Source organism: Melopsittacus undulatus, chromosome 3 (assembly GCF_012275295.1).
Source record: "Melopsittacus undulatus isolate bMelUnd1 chromosome 3, bMelUnd1.mat.Z, whole genome shotgun sequence".
In the NCBI taxonomy this organism is placed as follows: domain Eukaryota; kingdom Metazoa; phylum Chordata; class Aves; order Psittaciformes; family Psittaculidae; genus Melopsittacus; species Melopsittacus undulatus.
Window position 1 is genome coordinate 28,846,170 of NC_047529.1, and position 21,202 is coordinate 28,867,371.

Here is a 21,202-nt window from a genome sequence, read left to right on the forward strand (position 1 = left end):
GTTATAACTCAGTTGAGCAGCAAACATGGAGTTTTGTAATTTTTCAGAGTCTTTGTTGAAATGAGTAATGTCAATAAACAGGGTTTTCTTTTCCTCCTCTCAGTCTAGTTGCAGCATTCTCTTTGATGGCAGGCTCCTTGTTATACCAGGAGAAAAATTGCTTTATAATTCTGTGAAACAGAACACTTGCTACTTTGCACCTGACTTTATTTGTGCAGTACAAAGCAGTGTAGGGAGACCACAGTAAGTTTGGGGTTGTGGAGGTGGATTTTTGTGGGGGGAAGGTGAAAGCTTTTGACTAGACACACAGACACAACAGAAAAAAGAAGCCAGTAGAAATACTGATTTGGGATATAAGAATTCACATGAGCACACTAAATACACTGATGTTTTAAGTGTTAGTGTGGTTTTCAAAGTAATAGTAATGTTCTGAATATGTCTGAGAAGTAGCCTCCTGCCACCTAAAATTATCTTCCCTATCAGACCAAGAGAGTAGATTGGGCAATAAATCATCATATATAGAAAAAGCACAAACTGAAACGTATTCCCAGCATTACTAGCAGATGACACCCTTGAGATCCCGTTTCTACGACTGCCATCCTGGACTCTGTAACAAGAACTAGCTTCCCTCCTTTGTGTGAGTGTGGATAGATGACACGATTGCTGAAAGCTTCAGCAATTACAGCTTGGCAAGCTTTCAGATGAATAAAATGCCAGTGTGGGAAGGGTGAAATGTTAGTACCAGCTTTGGATTACTGCCATGATATTTTCTACTACACTGCGAAGACTCCATCTTGCTAGAGGAATGCCTTTGCCATCTTCTGCCAGAATCCTTAAATCAATAAACAGACTCAAGTATATCTGGTTAATAAAGTGTAGCCTCAAACTAGGTGATCAAATATTTAAAAACCTACATTTCTGTATATGCAAGCCTGTATAAGGGAAGTTTGTTTGCAGCACAGGATCTGTGAGCTGGTATGAGTGCAAAAATTCCCAAGTGGAGATTCTGTAAATGCCATTAGAAGTGGCTCATAAGCTCTTTTATTGCAAATGATATTCTTGGTTGTCCATCTCTTTGCTTGGTTGAATCCTCATTCCTGCTGTTGTGGTTGTCATAATTGCAAAATCCCTCTACTTTGGAAACAAAAGGACAGTTTATAAAACCTGCTTGGGGGGAGAAGGGGTAGGGGTTTAGGCCTTGGCTTCAAATTACATATGATTGCTGATCTTGTTATTGCTGAGCAGATGCTTGGGTATTTCAGATTTGTTGTAAATCTGTTGGAAACAATAAAAGGGGGTCATTATGGCCTTGTAAGGGGGAGGAAAAGGAGAGGGAGAAGAGAGATTTGTTTCTATGCTCTAAATTACTTAAATGTCAGGAAAACTGATGTGTTACAGCCAGGGAGCAATAAAGTTTGGTCTCAGCAGTGACAGCAGAAACAGAGCTGTACATTGTAACATTCTTCACATAACTCAGTCTTCCAAAGAAATTTTGTGCATGTATAAGAGATACTATAGCTTCTGTAGTACAGGGAACATGAATCAGCCTAATTAAGTTTAGATTACAAAATAACTTTCGTTTCAACTTGCGTTTCTACACGCAGAACAAATTACGCCAGTGTGAGCTGGGCAGCAGCAGAATGCTTTGTGGCTGGTTTATAAACTGACAGGATCAAGGATTTGCTGCTCTCTCATCCCTTCTGAAAAATCCAGACTGCCATAAAAACTGGGTTTTGCCCCATTAGTGTAATTGCCATGGTTTCAGTACACAGGTGGTTTAAATCCCATTTATACAGCTAATTTGATTAGAATAAATAGTCTGAACAAGATCTTGCTATCTGATTTTGAAGGTGGCAGTAGTTGAACATTTACTCATCACTTAATTCACTTTTAGTGTTAGAATTAATCAGTTTAACTACAGGACCTTGAGAATATAACTCAATTTTCATAGGTCAGGTCTTCAGTATGATTTTAGACAAAGTGTATTGGCATCAGTTTTAGAGGTACCAATACAAAATGTTTTTGTTTTGTGGGTCCAAAGTATGTATATTTGTTAATACCTAGCTATGCCAAAATGCATTAAATAAATGTTAGTGCTCAGTAAATACTGTGTCAAGCGGAAATGGAAACCCTGTTGCTCTCATGCTACTTTGTTGCTGTTCAACTTCGCTTGGGAGATAGTTGATGTTTCTATCAGTGGAACACGAGTAACTGGCATTGCTGGGAAAGTTTCTGTAGAGTATTTGCAGCGAGAGGCAATTCAACTGCTATTCCGTAACAGTTTTGCTATTCCATTTTGTCTCTTCTCTCAATTTTTATTGCATCTGTGACAGCTCAAATAATGATCAGTGGGAAACAAGATTATGGCTTTTGCTAGGCCCACTGTAATTACTTACCAACTGAGTTCAAAACTACTCTGCTGTAAAACTTGTGTTCCTACAAATGTGTTTCTAGCATTCCAGTTAATCTCCTGCCCTGTTCCTTGCTGTTCCTTCCCATCCTGTCCTTCTAAGGATCTGGAGCAAGGGCTGGGCATGCTGTATGTTGGTAACAAGACGCTGTTCTTGAAGGCACAGATGGTTCTTGTCTCTTGCACATTGAAAGTACTTGTAGGGAGGGGATAGCTTCTGCTCTCAGGTGCAAAGTGTGTGGGATCAGTCAGATGATCACTACTGAAAGCACACTGTAAGGCAAGAGAGTAACAAAAGGAAGAGAGCGCACCGATCAAAGCAGTATTGAATGTGAAAACTGCTGTCTCTTAATTATTATCTCCAAAGTGGAAAGAGCTTGAAATATATTGTCACGTAAAACAGTGATGCAGGGATGTGCAGAGGAACCTTGCACATTCAGCCTTCAGATCACAGATCTCTTCTGTGGTCAAGGCTGAAAAGAGGTTTGTAGCTCCATGTATGTGGTGCTCCATTCTTCTACAAGCAATGAGACAATACACTTGTGCTGTTCTGTATCAAGTGTACATGGTCACCTCTGGTGGAGTTGTGCAATGTGATTCAAAATCAGTAGCTTTGATAAGTTCTTTAATAATGTATATATTTATAGAAATAATAATATAAATGGTTCTATTTATAATGGAAGCCTTAAGTGTGCCAACCTAACCAAGCAGAGACTTTTGCTTCAAAGTGGGACAACATATGCTGTGGTTTATGTACTTAAAATAAGACTGGAGGAGACCCCCTAGATCATCACATCCCACTCGGTCCCATCACAGGCACTACACAGCAGCTTTGTCAAGCGTTATATTTAGATTCTTTCCCTCCCTTGCTACTGGAGGCCAGTTCCAGGTCCTCACCCTGCTGATAGCTAGAAAGCCAAATAGCTTACTCCTAGCCAGTTTATACCCACTTGTTTTTGTGTCAGTGCTGCCTGCTGGCTAAAATCCAGTGAGCATTATGCTGTCAGGAGATCTGCACAGAGAGAAACCTTGGATCAATAGATGAGTGTGCTCCAGGAGCCTTCTGTGGTAGGCAGGGATGGTAGGAATTGCAGAGCTTTGGTATAGCTGTAACAGTAACTGGTTTTCAGAGGCAGGTCCTAATGTTGCACATCCTTTGACTCAAAGTTTTGCTGATTTTAGTTGGGATTCTGTTTCTAGATGGTCTGCAATAGTTAGATTTTTATTTTATCAACAATTATTTGGCTGTTAAGGGGAGCATTTTGGTTTGGTGTGTGTACAAAATCTATATTGCAAAGGGAAAAAACATGGGGGAATTTCTAAGTTCTCACTTTAGTTGCTTAACAGAATGATCTTTAACAGCATGAGCATTGACAGTTGCAAGAAGTAACTAACTTATTTTCTTTTTCCAAATTGCTGCTCCTTATAAAAGTAGGTCACTTGTTACTTGACTGTCTTAAAAGATAAAAGTTGTTAGTCATTGGCAGGAAATGTTGCTTGTCTCTCTGTCTTGATTGATGGGTCAACTGCAAGTACTATGTTTGTCCAATTAGAACCAGAGGAAACAGGAGGGATTGTTCTTGTTCAAGGTGCTTCAGTTTTTAAAAGGTGCTCAAGCCTTCCACATGTAACAGTATTTTTTTTTCAGGCAGATACAAAAATGAGATCAGTATCAGCATTCTGGAACTTCATACCTTATTCCTTTACTTTCTAAATTTCAGTTGTCAAGACAGCTAGGTAGGCCTCATTACTGAGTAATAAATCTCTAAAATGCAAGAGTGCCATAGGAAAAATAATGAAAACAAACTGTTCACTGGATTTGTAACACTGGAACATTTTATGGGGAATACCCACAAAAGTGCTATAATGTAGTGTGTTCTTCCATCAGTAATCACATCTCATCAAATGGAATCTAGAAACCTGTAACTTCAAGAAAACCATTGAAAACTGTCACGTCAAAGTGGATCTAATAATTGGTTTTATTACAGTGAAGTTTCACAGCTGTGCTGTGGAGAGCATTACATACACAAGCATGCAGAAAAGTCATGTCCCCAAGAACTCACACCTGACATGCTAACTAAAGCCCATTTAACTTAACACAAGGTCAAGAATTACTTATGTAAAAGAATGAAATGCAAAGTGCTGTCATGCATGTGCATGATAAGAACTTGATAATGACTTCTGGGTTTTTAGTAGAGGTGGAATAACCTTGTCATCTGTTTGTAGTCTTGAGTCTAATTTGTTGGAGACAAAAGGAAAAGCAATGTGGATTAATTTATAGATTTAAGGCAACTGTGGAGAGTAACCTGTGTAATTCCTGAATTTGGAAGCATCTGAGAACACTTTTATTCTCTGTTGGATATGGGGAAAAGCCATCTTTCACCAAGAAAGTCTTGTGGTTCTTCTCATGGGACCAAAAAAGCACTTGTACTTGAGGTTGTACTGGTCGTGATCTTTCCAGAGTTCTATAGAAGAAATTACTCAGTTTGTCATGATGAGTGTATTTCTGAACTGCTGCGTTTCTGCTGGAGTTCCTCAAATGCTCTTCAGTCTTCTCCAAGGAAAATGTTGTTGCAGGGTACAATGCAAACAAAATTCTCCAGTGAAGGATAATGGTCTAAATATACCACTACATGAACTGATGTGGATAAGCATGTGAAGGCAGAGAAGGATCAGAAGTTGGTGGCAAAAGGAAATGCAAAGATGAACAAAGTTTGGAGAATCCCTGCCTAACTTAAGAAAGTGAATCCTTAAACCAAACTACATGGTGGCACTTCCTGGTTAAAACAAAGCAAACGGGTCCTTTGGGAAAGGAGATCAACCTTAAGGAAATATTTGGACTAATTCAAACCATTGGGCTTACTTGATGAGTGTAGTCAAGGGGTAAATGATGGGGCTTATTGTTTGCAGGCAGCATGGAAGTAATGCCAAAACTGCTGAAAGGGAAGAAGTTTGCCATTTCCTTATGTTATATTCCACTGCATTTCCATTTTTGTTCACTCATTTTTTTCCTTAATAAACAAGTCCTGCCCCATACAGTATGAGTGCTGGCACATAGAGATGCTGTGCTGAAGAATGAGGATCCAAACACTTGGAGTAATTTATCAAGGCAACCTGGAATACAATACCTACAGTCAGCTAGCAGTAGTGGTGAGTCTCCTGATGAAAGTTTGCTGAGAGCATCACGAGTATTGGCTGCTTCCTAAACTACTTACTGAACTAGTTGCTGGATTTTTTTTTAGCAGGAAACCTATTGTTTAATTTGTAGAAGTGAGTCATAGAAACTATTTCCTGTCTGAATGAAAACAGTGTCCCCGGTTATCCCAAATACTGCACAGCTTTCCTATTAAAAAGTTTTTACTGAGACTCAAATTCTGAGATTTTTTTTTCTTTGAAATGTATTTTAAATTGTTAGCTCTGAGTCTCTCAATAAGCATTTTTGTACAAATAAAAAGTCCTCAAAAGCTCTGGTAGCCATAGCCAAATGGGACTCTGAATTGCATTTCCATCTTACACAAGACAGTTGGAAAGATAACTGTGTGGGAAGTGATACACTGCAGGGAACAGTCATGCCCTGGCAGTGAGGATGGACCAGATGACCTAATTTCTCTTTTCCATTAGAGCTGTCTCTGATTCCCCAGCTAGTCATGCAAGCACATGACTGACAATAAGGATAAAAAAATATGGAAATATATCTCCCAGCATAACAAATAAATCCTGCTATTCTTGATTCCATCACCTTGCAGACACTGATTAACTGAATGCCATATAGTCTCATTTCATTATGTTAGTCTTTTAAATGGAGTCTTTAAAACTGACTTGCCATCTGCTCTGCCTGGAACTCAGAACTGCTTTCTCAGCTGCATGAGACATCTGCTTGATGCATCCAATGGGTGAACATAAGCAAGATTTGTGAGGAACAGCTTAAAGAAGCAGTTGCAGGGGTAATAGACTCTATGCTCTGTTTCAGTAATATCCCATACAGTTCATCTACAAAATTTTGGAAGCACAGCAGTGTGCTGACTATTTCTACATTATCATACTTTGTACACAAGTGACATGGGCTTGCTGTGCCAGCTCACACGAAGGTGTGAAATCACTGTCTGCTTAGTTGGTTAGACTGCTGTTAAGAAGGCTTTTTGCAGCTGTTTGTGTATCAGTCATGACCTGGCTGTCATGATCCAAAGGACTGGGTTTTTTGCAAGTAAGATCTTTTCTAACTATTTGCCAAATTTTTTCTTTGCCAGTGCTTCTTTCTAGCGCTTCTTGCAGACTGCCTGCTCTCCCTCAGCCAGGTAGCCTGTGGTCTTCCTGTGTCAGATCTTCTCTGGGTTATTCAGAAATTTGGAATCAGCATTTAGATTATTATCATTGGATCATTCTTGAAATACATGTTGTTAACATAACCTCATGCTGCAGATGAAGTTTTATTCCTGCTACACGCATGTCATCTGGATTATTCTTCATTAAAGTGTTTCACGTCACACCTGCAAACAAAATCCAGTACCGAATACCAAAGAATCCTGAACGCAGCATTAAGATGAGAATGGATTACAGGAATTCAATTAGAAAGATCCAGGTGAAGAGAGGTGAAGGTGTGTAAGATGAAAAGCTTTAAAAAGCAGGATACATTGACCAATTGTTGTTTAGATGGAAACTATACAAAGCTACCTTATTGTCTGAAGGTGGATTTTTACTCTTGAGACTCCTCACAACTCTGATCTGCAAATGCTAGGTGGATGCTCACCTAGGCAATTGAGGCCCAGGAGGAATTTGCCTTTCAGATCCATTTTGGAAGAACTGTTGTAAGTTTATATATGTTTTATTTCCTTCTCTGTGAGAGAGAGTGGAATGTTTCTTTCTGGAACCTCATGTCATACGCTGTCCACTACTGCAAAACCCTAGCATCTCTGCAGTGCCCAATCTCTCCTGACCTCTTTCTTGTGGCTATTTTTTTTTTAACAGCTGTGGCTTTCAGTCCTTTTGTGTAGGCATTTTGTGTTACAGGATGCTGGAAACTGTCCAGATTTATGGACTAAATGTTTTGTGGAGCCTTCTGAAGTAGATACCTATTAGATGCTTACTTGGATGTGAAAGATTGGACCAGTCCTGTGTTCCTTTAGCACTGGTAATGAGCTCTTGTCTCCTTGTGTGGGCCAAAGGAAAAGCTCTTCACCTTGCCACCTGTGGAGCTAGAGACAAGGACAAGATACAGGGATGTCAGCTGTTTTCCATGCTCTGCATTCCTCTTCCTAAAGTATTTTCCTGTGCAGAGCGATCCTAATTTCCAAGACAGACAATGAGAAAAAAAAAAAAACAACCTTCAAGATCTCTTAATAAATAAATGTGGATTATAATTTTTTATTGTTAATAAGAAAAATACTATGATAATGAAGAAAGTTTAACATTTAGAAATGAGGAATGTGTGACTACTGAGGGCACTTTGTGGAAGAAATGACCAAAAATTCAAACTCGTACATCTAACAGCATATTTCCTGTCTGTTGCTGCTTGTTTTTCCCTTGACTTGTGAAGTTTTTCCATGTTTTCCTTTTCCAAATGGAATAGAAAGATTGTTGCTGTTCAGGGAAACTGCCTCAGAGAACTACTTCATTGAGACAAAAGTAACTAGTAGATGTAGTTTGATGTATTTTTATTTGGTTTTCTTCCTTGTCACTTAGCTTTCATATTCATGTGCATCCACCCACTCCCAAAACACCTACTGTTAGTAATTTGTTTACTTGTTTTTTCTTTTCAAAGATATTGGCCCTAAAAACACTACACATTGCTTTTGAACAACATTGTGGAATGGAGCGTATCAGTCTGAGCCTTATAAATTGCAGCATCCCAAAGGCTATAATGATTAATACTTGCTGCCAGTGCTGTCTGAGGACTGTCTCATTAAGTGAGAATTGCTGCGGTACAAAGCTCCAGTGGCAGTGTGGGCTGCATATGCTGATAACCAGCTCCTGCACCGGATATATGCTCTGAGGGATCCCTCTGAGGCCATAGCTGTGTGGTCAATTTAGTCCTACATAAATCCATACTGCCTCCAAAACCTGCTGCTGTCTCATTTATGCTTGTCTCTAACGGCTGGCATCAGGCATCCTGAATGCAAAACCAAATATGAAGATGGGCACCTTTCACATATGACTTCCCCAATCATGTGCTGACTCACACACAGCCTGGTTCTGCAACAGGAGAACTGCATGGGAGAAGAGACCAGGAGTACTACCCCTCCTTATGGCAATGCAAATTACATTGGACTGATGTGGTTATGTAACAAAAACCTGAGTACAAGGACTTTTTGAGTGCTTCTATTTGTCAGACTCAAGGCAGGTTTATTTGTCTGGTTTGCACTGGATTCTGGGTCTGGTCTTGCAACGTTTATTGTTGTCTTAAAGTAAGTGATACTGGAGTCACACTCATTAGGGCTGCATGATAAAAAGTCGCTTTAGGAATAATACTTTGCAGTACTGAAAGCTCCCAAGACTCAAAAGTAAATTGCACAAATAAAAGAGTTGTATCTAAAATACAAAAATTATGATCTTCACCGAAGAAAGAACATTAGTATCCTTAGCAGAACCATCAATCCAAATGACACCATGGAAGAACACAGACACAGTAAGCAAACATGTGTCTTACTACAATTTTCATGTATTCTGTATTATCCATTTTCTTCCTACCTTTGCAGTTGGGTTTAGGGGTAAAGATAAATCTTGTTTTCAGTCTTACCATGCTTTATTGTGTGGGAGACTGTTTCTGTAGTGTTCCAGAATCAAATGTCCTAGTACTTATGCCTGTAATCAAGGAAATGGGAGAATATGGGATTAATACAATCTGATCTGATAATTAACCACAGAAAATTAGTTTATTAAGAAAGTTTAACTTATTAAAATGAAACAATCTAGGGCAAGACTCCCATTAATTTGAATTGGGAAGCCAAGAATGTTTGGAATACCCACTTTAAGATTATAACCTAAAAGATGCACTACACTCATGGGCAGTAAAAGGGCAGGAAAATAATAAGTAGTATGTCAACCAGCATCAGTTGTGCTGGTGTGTGTATAGTGAAATATTTATTTATAAATACTATATTATACTGCATATACATTTCATAGGTATTTGTATATACATATATATTTATTTATGAGACCAAGTCTGCTTGCAGAAGACTGACTCATTTCATTTTGGAAGTCTGTTATAATCAGATGGTAACAACTTTTGGTTACTAAGGACCTAGGCTGAACCCATGCCAGAAACATCATCAGCCATAAGTATGTAAGTTTTGCATAGCTCACATTTCTGGACTCAAACAGGGACAGAAAAATATTGTGAAAGTTAAAATTTTGCACCAAATACGTTACTTTGAGTATAGCATCTTAAGTGAAGACTATTTAGAAACTACATTTGACACAGTAATTACTAGTCATATTGTCTGGAAAGAACAGAAACAAAAGAATACTTAAAAATATATAAAAGTCCTTTTTCTGTAGGTTCTTGTAGACTGACATAAGAATAGCTAGTTAAATACCTATTCTTCAAGTAAATTTAAGTTTTTAATAGCAGTATAATGTTAAGTTCTAGGAAATACTAAAGGCTTACATAGTAAAAATAACAATGTAAAAATCTAATAAGTGCATACAATATGAAAACCTGTTGAGGTTTACTTAGAATCATATATGCAATACCTTTGCATTAATAGCAGCAAGACAAGTAACATACATATAGAGATCTTACAAAAACACCTCCTCACACTTAAACTGTTTCTCTGTGTTCCACAAATTGCACAAACATTTATAAAATACAGCCATTGGTTTTGGTTTTTATACTTTATTGATGATAACTTTTTGTAGCTTACCATCACACCTGCACTGTCGCTATCATTAGACAATATTGTCATACGCTAATAGGGCAGATATTTTAATAAAAGCAGCCTAGTTTCACTAATACTTTAGAGCAATAAAATCATCCAAAATCATTAAATCAAAATTTAGAGCATTAATCATTAAGAAAATCACCTGGTTCAACTCTCCTCTCAGAGCAGGTCCAACTTCAAAGTTACAGGTTCCTCAGGGCCTTGTCTTTGAAACACACTTAATGCTAAATAGTCCTAATACTCTACATAGCGTTAATAACATTAACATAATCAGTTGTTCCCAGTAATCCACTAACAGACACATTAGACTTATCCTGTGTTAAAACTCAGCCACCACACTTCCTTCAGCTTACATAAACAACAGTTTATCTGTTTTTCTCTCAAGATCTTATCTGCTTTTACTTTTATACTATCTTTTTTATTTTAGATCCTTATTGCAAAAAGCCATTAAGTACAAATATGCTTGTACAGTTAGTGGTGGTGGTTTTATTTTTGGTGAACTACCATTGCATTCTAATGAGCAGGGATTTACGCTGCTATTACTCAGATCCTAATAAAAGCAAATAATCTGTATTTTTAAGGGGAAAAGACTTGGATTTGTATCAGCTGTCATAAGAGATAAAACATGTCCAACAGCAACCCACTAAAATCCAACTGGTTTAATTTTGTCCTAATCACATCAGTGTTTGTAAAAAGTCCTGAAAACTGATGTTTTCTTTAATCTCAGTATAATTGCATCAGTAAAAAGTAGCAACACATCTTGCTAACACCGGCTTCAGCAATGCTTCCCATCAAAAGACAGAACTGGCTTTTGGACCAAAAGGTTGGTTTAATTTGAAGGGGACAGTCTGCTGATCTTACTAATGACCCCTACAGCAAGGCCTCTGTAAATGCAGCCAGAAGATGCTGGTACATACATGCAATCAGTCTGTAATCCTGCCAAAGAGACCCAGCCAGGATGGCCATCGTTATAAGAACTTAGGGTCCTTGTTATGCGGATACTGCTGCGCAAGAAGCTGTATTGAGAATAACTCCCATGTAAAAAGTAAGTGGAGGCCCATGGTATTCCATCCCAAGTGTTACTGCCTTTTTCTGATCTTTCTCAGTCAGCTGCCTTTGAAGAGTCTTCCAGACAACCCAGGAATCAGAGTAAGTGTAGACCTTGATTCTGTGAAACTATTTATACCTTACACTCCTTTTTGTTACCTGTACATGTGAAGGACACAACTAAGCATTCTTAAAAACATTCTCCAGCTGGAGAGGGATTTTTTACAAGGGCATGTAGTAATAGGACAAGGGGAAATGGCTTTAAACTGAAAGAGGGAAGACTTAGAGACAATATTAGATTTAGATTAAATATTTGGTTCTTTACCATGAGGCTGGTGAGACACTGGCACAGGTTGCCCAGAGAAGTTTTGGCTGCCCCATCCCTGGCAGTGTTCAAGGACAGGCTGGACAGGGCTTTGAGCAATCTGGTCTACTGGAAGGTGTCCCTGCCCTTGGCAGGGAGGGTGGATCTAGATGATCTTTATGGTCCCTTCCAACTCAAACCATCCTGTGATTCTGTAGGTCAAAAAACTCAACCAGACAATGAAAAAAACTATGAATGTAGCTAAAAATTCAGTGCAGTTTAATTATAAATACATACAAGGCCAACCCATATTCAGCACCATTTAACTGGTCAAATTGGAACAGGTTTTTGTGAATCTCAAAGGTAAAAGGAAAGGTAAAGGAGAAGAAGGTATCAAAGGGACAAGTGCAAGAACAAAATCTCTAATAGCAATACAGTGTTGTTTCTTCTCTCAAACGTTTTATTGGTCACCTTGTTGACTTCCTTATCTTTCATGGCCTCTTTCTGTTCTGTTTCAGGGTCCTTTTTTGCCCTGGTCACACAGGATCAGCTTTTCTCATCATCCCAGAGAAAGCAGGAACATTTACCCACTGCTGGTTTCTGACAGCAGAGTATATTTTGGTTCGACCAAAGCCAGGTATACAAGTAACATAAAATGAGAATCAGGCCTTCTGTGTGTGCCTTAGAGATAGGAACTGGTACTCTTTGAACTGCATTCTTGATGATATTTGTCACATATTTCCTCAGCAACTTCAAAAGAGTTTAAGTCCTTTGATTATAATGCTGTTTACCTACTATCTTAACTAACAGGCATTTGCTCAGAACAGACATCAACTCAAATACTACCTTTATTGTCTTTTCCCTTAAGTACAAAAATACTTTCATTTACAAACAGCCGTATTACCATCCCTGATTAAACATAAAGCAGTACTCTTTTGAGATCAAAACCATTTAAAGAGTGATAACTGAGTTTCTGTCCTAGATTTGCAGTAAACTCTGTGCCTGTGCTTTCTGCTTTAGGGATCTTAGAAACTTCCTGCCTACCAGGTTTTTACCATTAACCACATGCAGCCACATGTGAGAAACAGGAGGTGTAAGTATCAAACTCACTTTTCACAAAGAAGAGTACTTCTTGTCTCTATGATAACTGGTTAAGGATGAGTCTAACACTGTGTTTCTTTTCAGGTTATTTCCAAGTCATTTTAAATTGGTGCTTTAGGTCAGCAGCTGTATAATTACTATGAATATTTAGCAGTTGTATTGAACACTTACTGTATATTAATATCCACAGTTTATCATTGGAAAACTAATTCACATACAGAAAGGTTAACAGACTTAGCCAAAGGTTTCCCCACTTCTGTAAAGGTACCTGAGTTACTTACAGTTGAAGAAGTATCTTGACCAGTGATTTCCTTACTGTGCCCCATGAGCCACTGGTATGGGCTCTGCAGAACCATATGAAAACGTGTTTTCAAGTAGAATTTTAATGACAGGATACAACAAGTTCTGAGAGTTGACCACAAGCCAGTGGTCCAAACTATCTGGAGACTACTAACATAGCCTGCCACTGGTGATTATAGAATCACTAAAGTGCTCTCAGGTGTCTTATGATGGCACAGCTGTGTTACCAGTGCAATCAAAGCTGCAGATCAATGACTAAGATAGCTCAGCAGCATATTTGCTGACCCAGAACGCAGATCCCTCTATGATTTTTACTATCACTACACATAGTATACTTCCAACCAAACCTCTCCAAGTAGGCCAGGAGAAGGATGAGAGCCTGCCCAGGTGTAGCAAGGGAGCATACCTTCTAGCAGCACTCTCCTGAGGCAGAAGTGTCCCTTGGAACTATACTTCTTTTTGTCTTCCTGTTGTGTGTCATTTATCAGATATAGCTAGTGAGCAAATCACAGAGGAGTGTATCAGGTAGGGCTGGGGAATGGCAACTGTATGAGTCACATTTTCAGCATACAGAACTGAAATACCTGCGGTGGAGACAGAAATGAGGCACCATGAAAATGAGAGATCAAAGACATAAAATAATGGTTGAAATCTTAGCTGATGGGCCGGTGGCTCTTGAATCGCATGGAGGTCTTAAGCAGTTCAAGCTTTGCACCAAATCTCCACCATGAGGATGGCCAGTGTGGGTAGTCTGAACCCAGATGTTGTGTGAGCCAGCTGGTGCTCCCGCACCTAACATCAGCAGGTTGGCTGCAAGTCAAAACAAGTGCAGGCCCATTTTGCAGTGGTGAGCTGCTGTCCCTGATGCAGGCTGCTCACAGAGATTTCCCTTTCCCTTTGGAAATAGGTGGCATGTGCAGACTCTGGTCACAGGAACATTTTGGCATAGTGTTCATCGACCCAAGGCATTTAGAAAACTTTTCTTTGCAAATAAATGACTTACAAACATATCCTCTTGGTCTCGCTCACACAGTCAACAAAACTATTTTGTCTGAGGAGTTGGATCCAGATTTCCTGCTCAGTGCAGTCACACGTATTCAGAGTGCAAATTCTGGCCTGGAGCAGTAATGTTTCACAACTTACTTAGTTGACAGGGTCAAAAATAACTAAAGAGAATGAACCCCCTGAACAGGTTGATAGCTTGTTGACACTGGGGCTGCACCAGCATTCCTCCAGTTCTAGGGCAAATGGGTTCATTCAGCCAGTGGTGCAAGTTAGGGTAAATCTGCCCTGACCTTTTGCTGCAAAGTCACAAGATCACTACAGAAGATCAGAACGTCTTCTCTTGTCTCTTTTCCTTCCACCAAGGCTTTAAGATGGTATCCAGAGGAACATTAAGATAGATGTGCAACTTCTCCTTGTACAGGGGGAGAATCACTGCAACATCCCATCACAGCAAGTATTTTTTCAAGAGTACGAGATTCTGTGAGAGGCTCAGGGCTCCTGTTCTCACCATGAAACCCAAGGAAGGTCTTATTTGCTTGGCTGAGGCATTTGTCTCTTTTAAAGCAATTGCCAGTGATGCCACATTGACAAGTGCAGTCTACTATAGCTCTAATGAGAAATAATAAGCAGTCTAATGCTACATAATACATGGAATACAATTTATGTATTCCATGAATTGCTCTTTATTTGAGATCCTGTCAGAAAACCTAAAAGGCTTTCCATTTCCAAAAATAATCCATTCCAGCACAGCCTTTTTCTAGTCCACTCTTTTTCTAGTGGGGTTTGGGGTTGTTGGTTTTTTTTTTGTTTGGTTGGTTTTTTTTGTTTGTTTGTTTTTTGTGGTTTTGAGGGTTTTTTTTTGTTTTGAGTTGGGTTTTTTTTGTAATGCAGATTCAATGTATTAATTTTTCATAGCATGCTTAAGTCTCCATTTATACTTAAATCCCATATTGCCAATGTGGCTTGTGAGGGAAAAAAAACAAACAGGAGTTCCACTTTGCAACTCTCACTCATGAGAATAAACCCCCCCTTGTGAAGCCACTGAATACTGATCTCAGAGTTTGCCCAAGACAGTTTTATTTTCTGCTTCTAAAGCTTCTCTTCCAGTTCTAAGCCTATGCAGGGACTGTACATATGTACATATACACATTTACATACACACAAATACATGGCCAAAGCAGTCAGCATACGGTAGATTCTCAGCTAATCTTTCCAAACCCAAATATGTGCAAATTTAATAATTTAAAATTTCTACTATTTGTGGTGTTTTTTGCAGTTCAGTAGATGTTCAGTTGTCCAGCTGCCAGGTTTTGCTTGGGCTGCAGGAGTACACAGGCAATCAGTTCCCTCCGTGTCTCGTACAGCTGGAGGCTAGCCCACGTTTCATTACTTTCCAAAAGCTCCACATTAGCTGCCTTTACATTAACAATACTTACAGGATATACATGAGCCTGATCAAAACTACTGCCCAGAAGAAGTACATTTTATCTTACCGAATACTTACCGATTATCTTGCTTCTATTATATTTCGAATCAGAGAAGCTTTTCCCTGGGAGACAAAAGGGAACCAATAAGAACACCTGATGTCTCTGAAAAGCAGAAGACTGTTACCAGAGATGATGTTAGCTTCTATCAGTGTGTGTGACAGCTGTTCTGGGGGTAAGGGAAATCAGCAGGATGTATGTTTAATCACCAGCATGCATTTTAGAATTAGAATATAACAAAACCTAGCAATTCAAAATTAGGTCTAGGGCCTATATATTTATAAATGTAACTCCTGTGCAGACAGTAGATTGAAAATTGCAAATAAGCTATCACAATAATCAAACAGGACAGAATGTGTCCTTCCCCCATTGCAAGATCTACTACAAGATCTTTCCAGGCTAAATTTTATGAAACGTGCACAGTGGAACCAGGGAATGCAGGACCTGCTCACATCAGCATTAATGCTAAGAGAACTGCCTAAATTGCCTAAAGTGATGTAGGATGAGATTGAAACCCCCATCCTGCTTCCATTTAAAGCAGTGTCAAAGCTCTGGTTCTCTGAACAGCGCTGGGATGTCTGTGAAAGTCTGAACCACCTTGTCAGAATGCATCCAGAGATGTCCGTAAAGGTGAGAATGGTGGGTGTGAAACTACCCAACAAATCATAAAGTGGTTTACATTCATCATCCTGTCATGAAACACTAGAAAACTCTGGAAAATATCTGAATGGCCTTGCCACTGACATCTGATGGATCTTAAATATGTATGTCCGGTTCTAAGATAGTAGGAAGCTTTATATGTGGAAAGGTGTTTTTCTGTTTCCCTTAAGATCCCCCCCCAGGACAAAAGTACACCAGCCAGATGGCAGAAGTATCTTTGTTACTTATACATGTGCCACCTCTCCTAAGAGCTGGAAAGGAATAGAGGAAGACTGGCAGCACCATCTCCTGGCAGACATAGGAAACAGGGACCATTTTGTGTCAGAAAGTAGGGCCAAATAATTTCTTTGTGGATTTTAAAGACTGTAACAGGAAGTAGCTTCACAAGAATATATTCCCTCCCTAGGAAGATTAGCTTTAATATGCTTCAGGGAAGAAAAGCATTATGTCCTATTATAATTATGGAAAACACATATGTACAATTATGAAGAACAAATTCAAGCTGCTTCTCCCTTTAAAAAACTCTCCTGTGTTGGCCTCTCTGCTTTCCTTTATATTGTAGTAACAGCAGGTTTCAAAACAAGCACAGCAGCTAAGTTAGTCCACTTGCAGTGTATTAGTGTAGTTCTGGAAGACCACAGAAGTTCCCTGTACTGAGAAAATAATAGAGTATGTAGATTTCAGGAATTGTAGCCAAGTTTCTGTCTTGCTGAGGAGGTAGGGGAAATAGCGGGAAAAAAACTATTACTCCTGTAACCAGCTGGATCATTAATGTGGAATGCTATTATACATATCTAGAAAGTGACAAACAGTACTAATAAGGGTGAGGCCTTCCAAGTAATGAAAAGCTGTATGGGAAAGAAAACATCTCTGGAGATAAAAGAGAGATTAAGTCTTGACTTGGTGAAGGACAGTCATGAAAGAGAACAGAGGAGAAAACAAAATTAAAATGGTGAGGAAGAGAGGAATTTTAGAAACTTCTACAGCTTTCCTTGAACAGCACAGAACTGGTATGCCACCAGAGGCCAGATCTCATTTATCAGAACAGTCTCAATCAGCAAGGAGACTTAAACGGAGGAGACCTAAGTACACCAGTCTTCTTGTCTGTTAACTTGCGGATCTGTTCTTGCTATTAGGTCCATGATGCTAAACACGAAGCACTCCCTGTGTTACACAAACACAGATGATGGTTTGCTGCTGGGGGGTTTCCCATGTTTTGGAAGTTATTTTACTTTGAGAAACTCCCAAAGTGCTTTACAAGAAATTTTTTGCAGATGATCATAAAAGAGGAAGACACTAATTCATTCATTCCATCCTCCTCCCGAAAGAAGAACACTCCTTATAAGACACTGCACTTCCCTGGACCTGGTCCAACTTAGGTTCAAAAGCCACAAGTAATAGGGGTTCCAATAATTCCCATGGGAAAATACTCAGTTTTATGCAGCCTACATAGGTGGGGTGGGGCTCTGCTTATCTCTGTAGCTCATAACAAAGATCAGGCCTTTTTCCTCTGGGCATCATTTACTATTCAAACATTCACAACACAAAGGTAATCCTCCAACCTCCTCCAGGGCCTGACACTATATCTACCTTCCTTTCTAAACGAATTATTAAACTGTATAATTTAGGAATCACTCTGGTTAGTGGGCTAACCTTTTTTATCAAATACTTATTCTTAAAGGAACTCTTCTGACCAGGATTAGCTGTCCAGCTAGCTGCCTGTGAGCTTCTCTAGCTTTTATTATCAACACACAGTAACACATTTTGCCGGCTGTATATATTAAATTCTTTTGTTTCTTACTTTTTTTATTCACTGTGCTGTACTTGTGCTATTCCTCACCAAAACACACTACATTCTGCTTCCCATTCCTTTCTAATTATAGCCTATGTAATTATTATATACTTGTTTAAGCCCTAATCATGTTAATAAAATGGCTCAAATGCCTGAATGGAGAAAGAACGTCTTAAGAATACTGAGTCTCAACACACTCTCAAAGTGCTCTTGTACCGGACATGAGATGGTATGTTTGTATAAATCAAAAAGCCTCTGAGGGTTCTGAGGTTCTGAAACCCACCAACTGAACTGGGCATAAAAGTAGCACTGGGAGATAAGGCCTTAGTGGAAAACCTTCCTGTGTCTGTGTTTCTCTGCTGAAACACTTCATCATTGGCCTTCTCTCCAATGTGTTTCGAACAACTGAGATGTTGACTTGAAAAATGGGTCACGACTTAAGAGCATACAAAATAAATAGGTTCTCAACAGATTCTCTCTGTTCATCCAAGAAACTCAAGGATGCAATAACTGAAACTCTAACTGTGGTGTAAATTCTTGTTTAAAACATTCTTGGCATCTAATGAGTTGATTGTATCAAACCTTGCATGATTTTTTAAAAAAAATATTTCTAGGGGGAAGTGGAGAACTCCTGTCCATTAAAACTGACACCTGCTCTGCACAGATTAGTGCATACCTGGACAGAGGGTTTACTAGGGACAGGTCAACCTAGTTTTTTGTCAACGCTGTTTTTGCAAAGAGAAGTCTTGCCTTTGTAACTTTCTTCATACATACAATTCTACCATAGAACACCCTGCCATAGGATGATATGGATGCTAAAAGTTTATAAGCAGTAACAGATCAACTGGACAAACATCTGGAGAAGATACATTGAGAGCTGCTAAGGAAGAAGACATGCCCTCTGATTTCGGGAGACAATAGATGCACATTGCTAGAAATTCAAAACAGTCCCACTGGAAACTTTACCAGTGGTTTGGCCTCTTCTAATCTTTGGAAACAAGAAACAGACAGATATACACCCCTGGTTTAAGCACTATGTCTGTCCTTAAGCTCTCATGAAAAACTTAGTAAGGTATAATTTTAATCATGCTATAGCTATTTGCATATTTCATGTTAACTAATGCACAGTGTGGCAAAAAGGATTGGTGACAGTGAGAGTTTTTCTCCATTTTTGCCAAGTACATCATTTGCAATCATCTTTGTTAGGGGTACCTAGTCAAGAAATCTAACTAACTCTGGAAACATTAACTGGTACACTACTGTGCAGCTGTACTGTCAGTATGTTTTCATGTGTTTTTATAGCAATAAGACATGCTGTTTGGGAACAGCTGACTCACATTATTATTTGTACCAAGCACCCCAAATACTCTGTTGTGCTAAGAAAACTACGTAAAACCTACTTCAGTAATCCAACAAAGTCACTTGCAAAGCCTAAGAAGAAACTACCTTCTGAGAGTTGCAAACACAACTCTATGAGACATTACTGTGTACGTGAGAGGCTGTGACAGCGCTGTAGGTCCCCCATGGGCGTGCCCACACCTCCGGTTCAGCCCAAAGGTGGTCTTCACAGCCCCCTCCATTTCCAGTAGCAGACGGTAAGCCTGTTCCCCATCTGCAAATCGGTACGGGAGTAGTCGTGAGAATGTCCCAAGGAAACAAGAGCCCTTGGAAGGGCTCTCACAGCCCTCACAGCGCAGCCGGAGCTGGTAGAACAACCGTGGGGCCCGATCGCCGGGACGGCGAGACTAGACTGCTCACAACACCACCGCGAAACCACCGAAACACAGCCGAGCCGAGCCTCCCCTCAGCGCCCGCCCCACTGCTTAAGATGGCGGCCCCGCCCGCCCCCACAATGCTCCGCGAGCAGCTACCGCGCTTCCGGGTGCGGGCCCGGCCCGGCACGGCGTGAGGGGCCGGGGGGTGGGCGGAGGGCGAAGTTTGCGTTACCGGATGTGAACAGAAGGAGCGGGCGGTGGAGGAGGGAGCCGCGGCTGGACCATGAGGCTCCGACTGTGGCTGGTCCCTGCCCTGGTGCTGCTCTGGGGGTCGGGCGGGGTAGAGGCGTTAGGGCGCCCGCCGCGCCGGCAGAGCTACGGTAAGGGGTAGGGAGGGAACACGGTAGCCCTGGAAGGGGGTGTGAGGGGCGGGGGACAGCGGCACGCTTGCCTCTGCCTGGGGGTAGTGATGGGGTATGTGTGGCGTGGGAAGAGCACCGATCTCTGCCGGGGGTGGCGGTCGGGGGAATGGGGAGAGGGGAACGGAGCAGAGCGGGAGCCGGGCACCCACCCGGAGGCCTGCTCGTGGCGGTGGGCAGGATCACGGCCCGCGCCCTGCTCCTGTGCCTGCCTCTGGGAGGGTGGGTGCGCGCCTGGGAGCGCCTAGGGCACAGGGATTCCTGGAGACTATGTGGGCCCGGTGCCCTCCCAGTGTGGTCCCCTTTACCTGAAGCATCACTGATGCTGTCACCAATCCTTTTTGCCACACTGTGCATTAATGTTAGGGAGTCATTGCTCTGTGCAGGAGTGGAGAGACCACTTGATTGTCTTCACACTCGAGGTGTGCTAGAGTTTTCCTCACAGTAGTGTTCGTTAAGGCAGGATAATCATATAAATGGCTTCCCTTCATAGTTCTGGTTGAAGAGTCACCGTTGCAGAGAGAGCCTGAAGCTATTGGAGCTGAATGTGTCTTCTAGAAAAGCTTAACACAGAGGAGAACCGTTGCTTTATTTAACTTCTGTGAACTTAGTTTTGCATCTAAACTTATACTTCAGAGTGAAGAATTTGTAAACGTGTGTTTGATAAGCAGCAGCTTATCACTAAAGTGGCAGATGAGCTCTTGAGAGGCAGTGGTCCTGCCTTGCCCAGTCAGATATCCTGTCTCCAGTTGGTGTGGCCAGTGGTAACTGCTTCAAGTCTCCTTTCTTTGCTTAGAGCTTCCAGCCGTCCAGGCTGTGTGCCTGTCCTCCTCTCCCACACCTGAGGTGGACTTGTGGTTCTGTGCAGACCTCAGCAGTGGGTAACAGCAAGAAGCTGGGACGGATAGGATTCAGTGGTGGATGCTCCAGGAAGTGTAACAGAAACAGAGCAAACACTGTATGTCCTTTTAACATCAAGGCAGGTCGGGGAGCTCCTCAAACAGAGGACATGTTGGGCTCTGAGGTTTTTTTATGCCTTCTAAAGGACATATCTGCTATGGATTTGCATAATCTTTATCTGTCAGCTT

The 21,202-nt window shown here is 40.6% G+C and overlaps 1 protein-coding gene and 2 long non-coding RNA genes across 3 annotated transcripts in view; 1 reads left to right on the forward strand and 2 right to left on the reverse strand.

Annotated features, from left to right (window-relative positions):
- Window positions 1-4,371: 4,371 nt before the first annotated feature.
- On the reverse strand, window positions 4,372-11,684 carry LOC115947183 (uncharacterized). The gene is made up of 3 exons (XR_004081133.2): window positions 11,660-11,684; window positions 9,144-9,208; window positions 4,372-7,602 (listed from the first exon to the last, which is right to left on the reverse strand). It is a non-coding gene; the product is annotated as an uncharacterized lncRNA (long non-coding RNA).
- A 3,766-nt stretch (window positions 11,685-15,450) lies between these two features.
- Window positions 15,451-19,768, reverse strand: LOC115947184 (uncharacterized). Its single transcript, XR_004081134.1, has 3 exons — window positions 19,671-19,768; window positions 16,669-16,841; window positions 15,451-15,593 (listed from the first exon to the last, which is right to left on the reverse strand). It is a non-coding gene; the product is annotated as an uncharacterized lncRNA (long non-coding RNA).
- A 71-nt stretch (window positions 19,769-19,839) lies between these two features.
- Window positions 19,840-21,202, forward strand: part of ADAM17 (ADAM metallopeptidase domain 17) — a 34,365-nt gene continuing 33,002 nt past the window's right edge. The window contains exon 1 of the mRNA XM_005153243.4: window positions 19,840-20,075. Within this exon, the coding sequence (XP_005153300.1) occupies window positions 19,979-20,075 (97 nt within the window). The 5' untranslated portion in view covers window positions 19,840-19,978. The remainder of the gene's footprint in view (window positions 20,076-21,202) is intronic.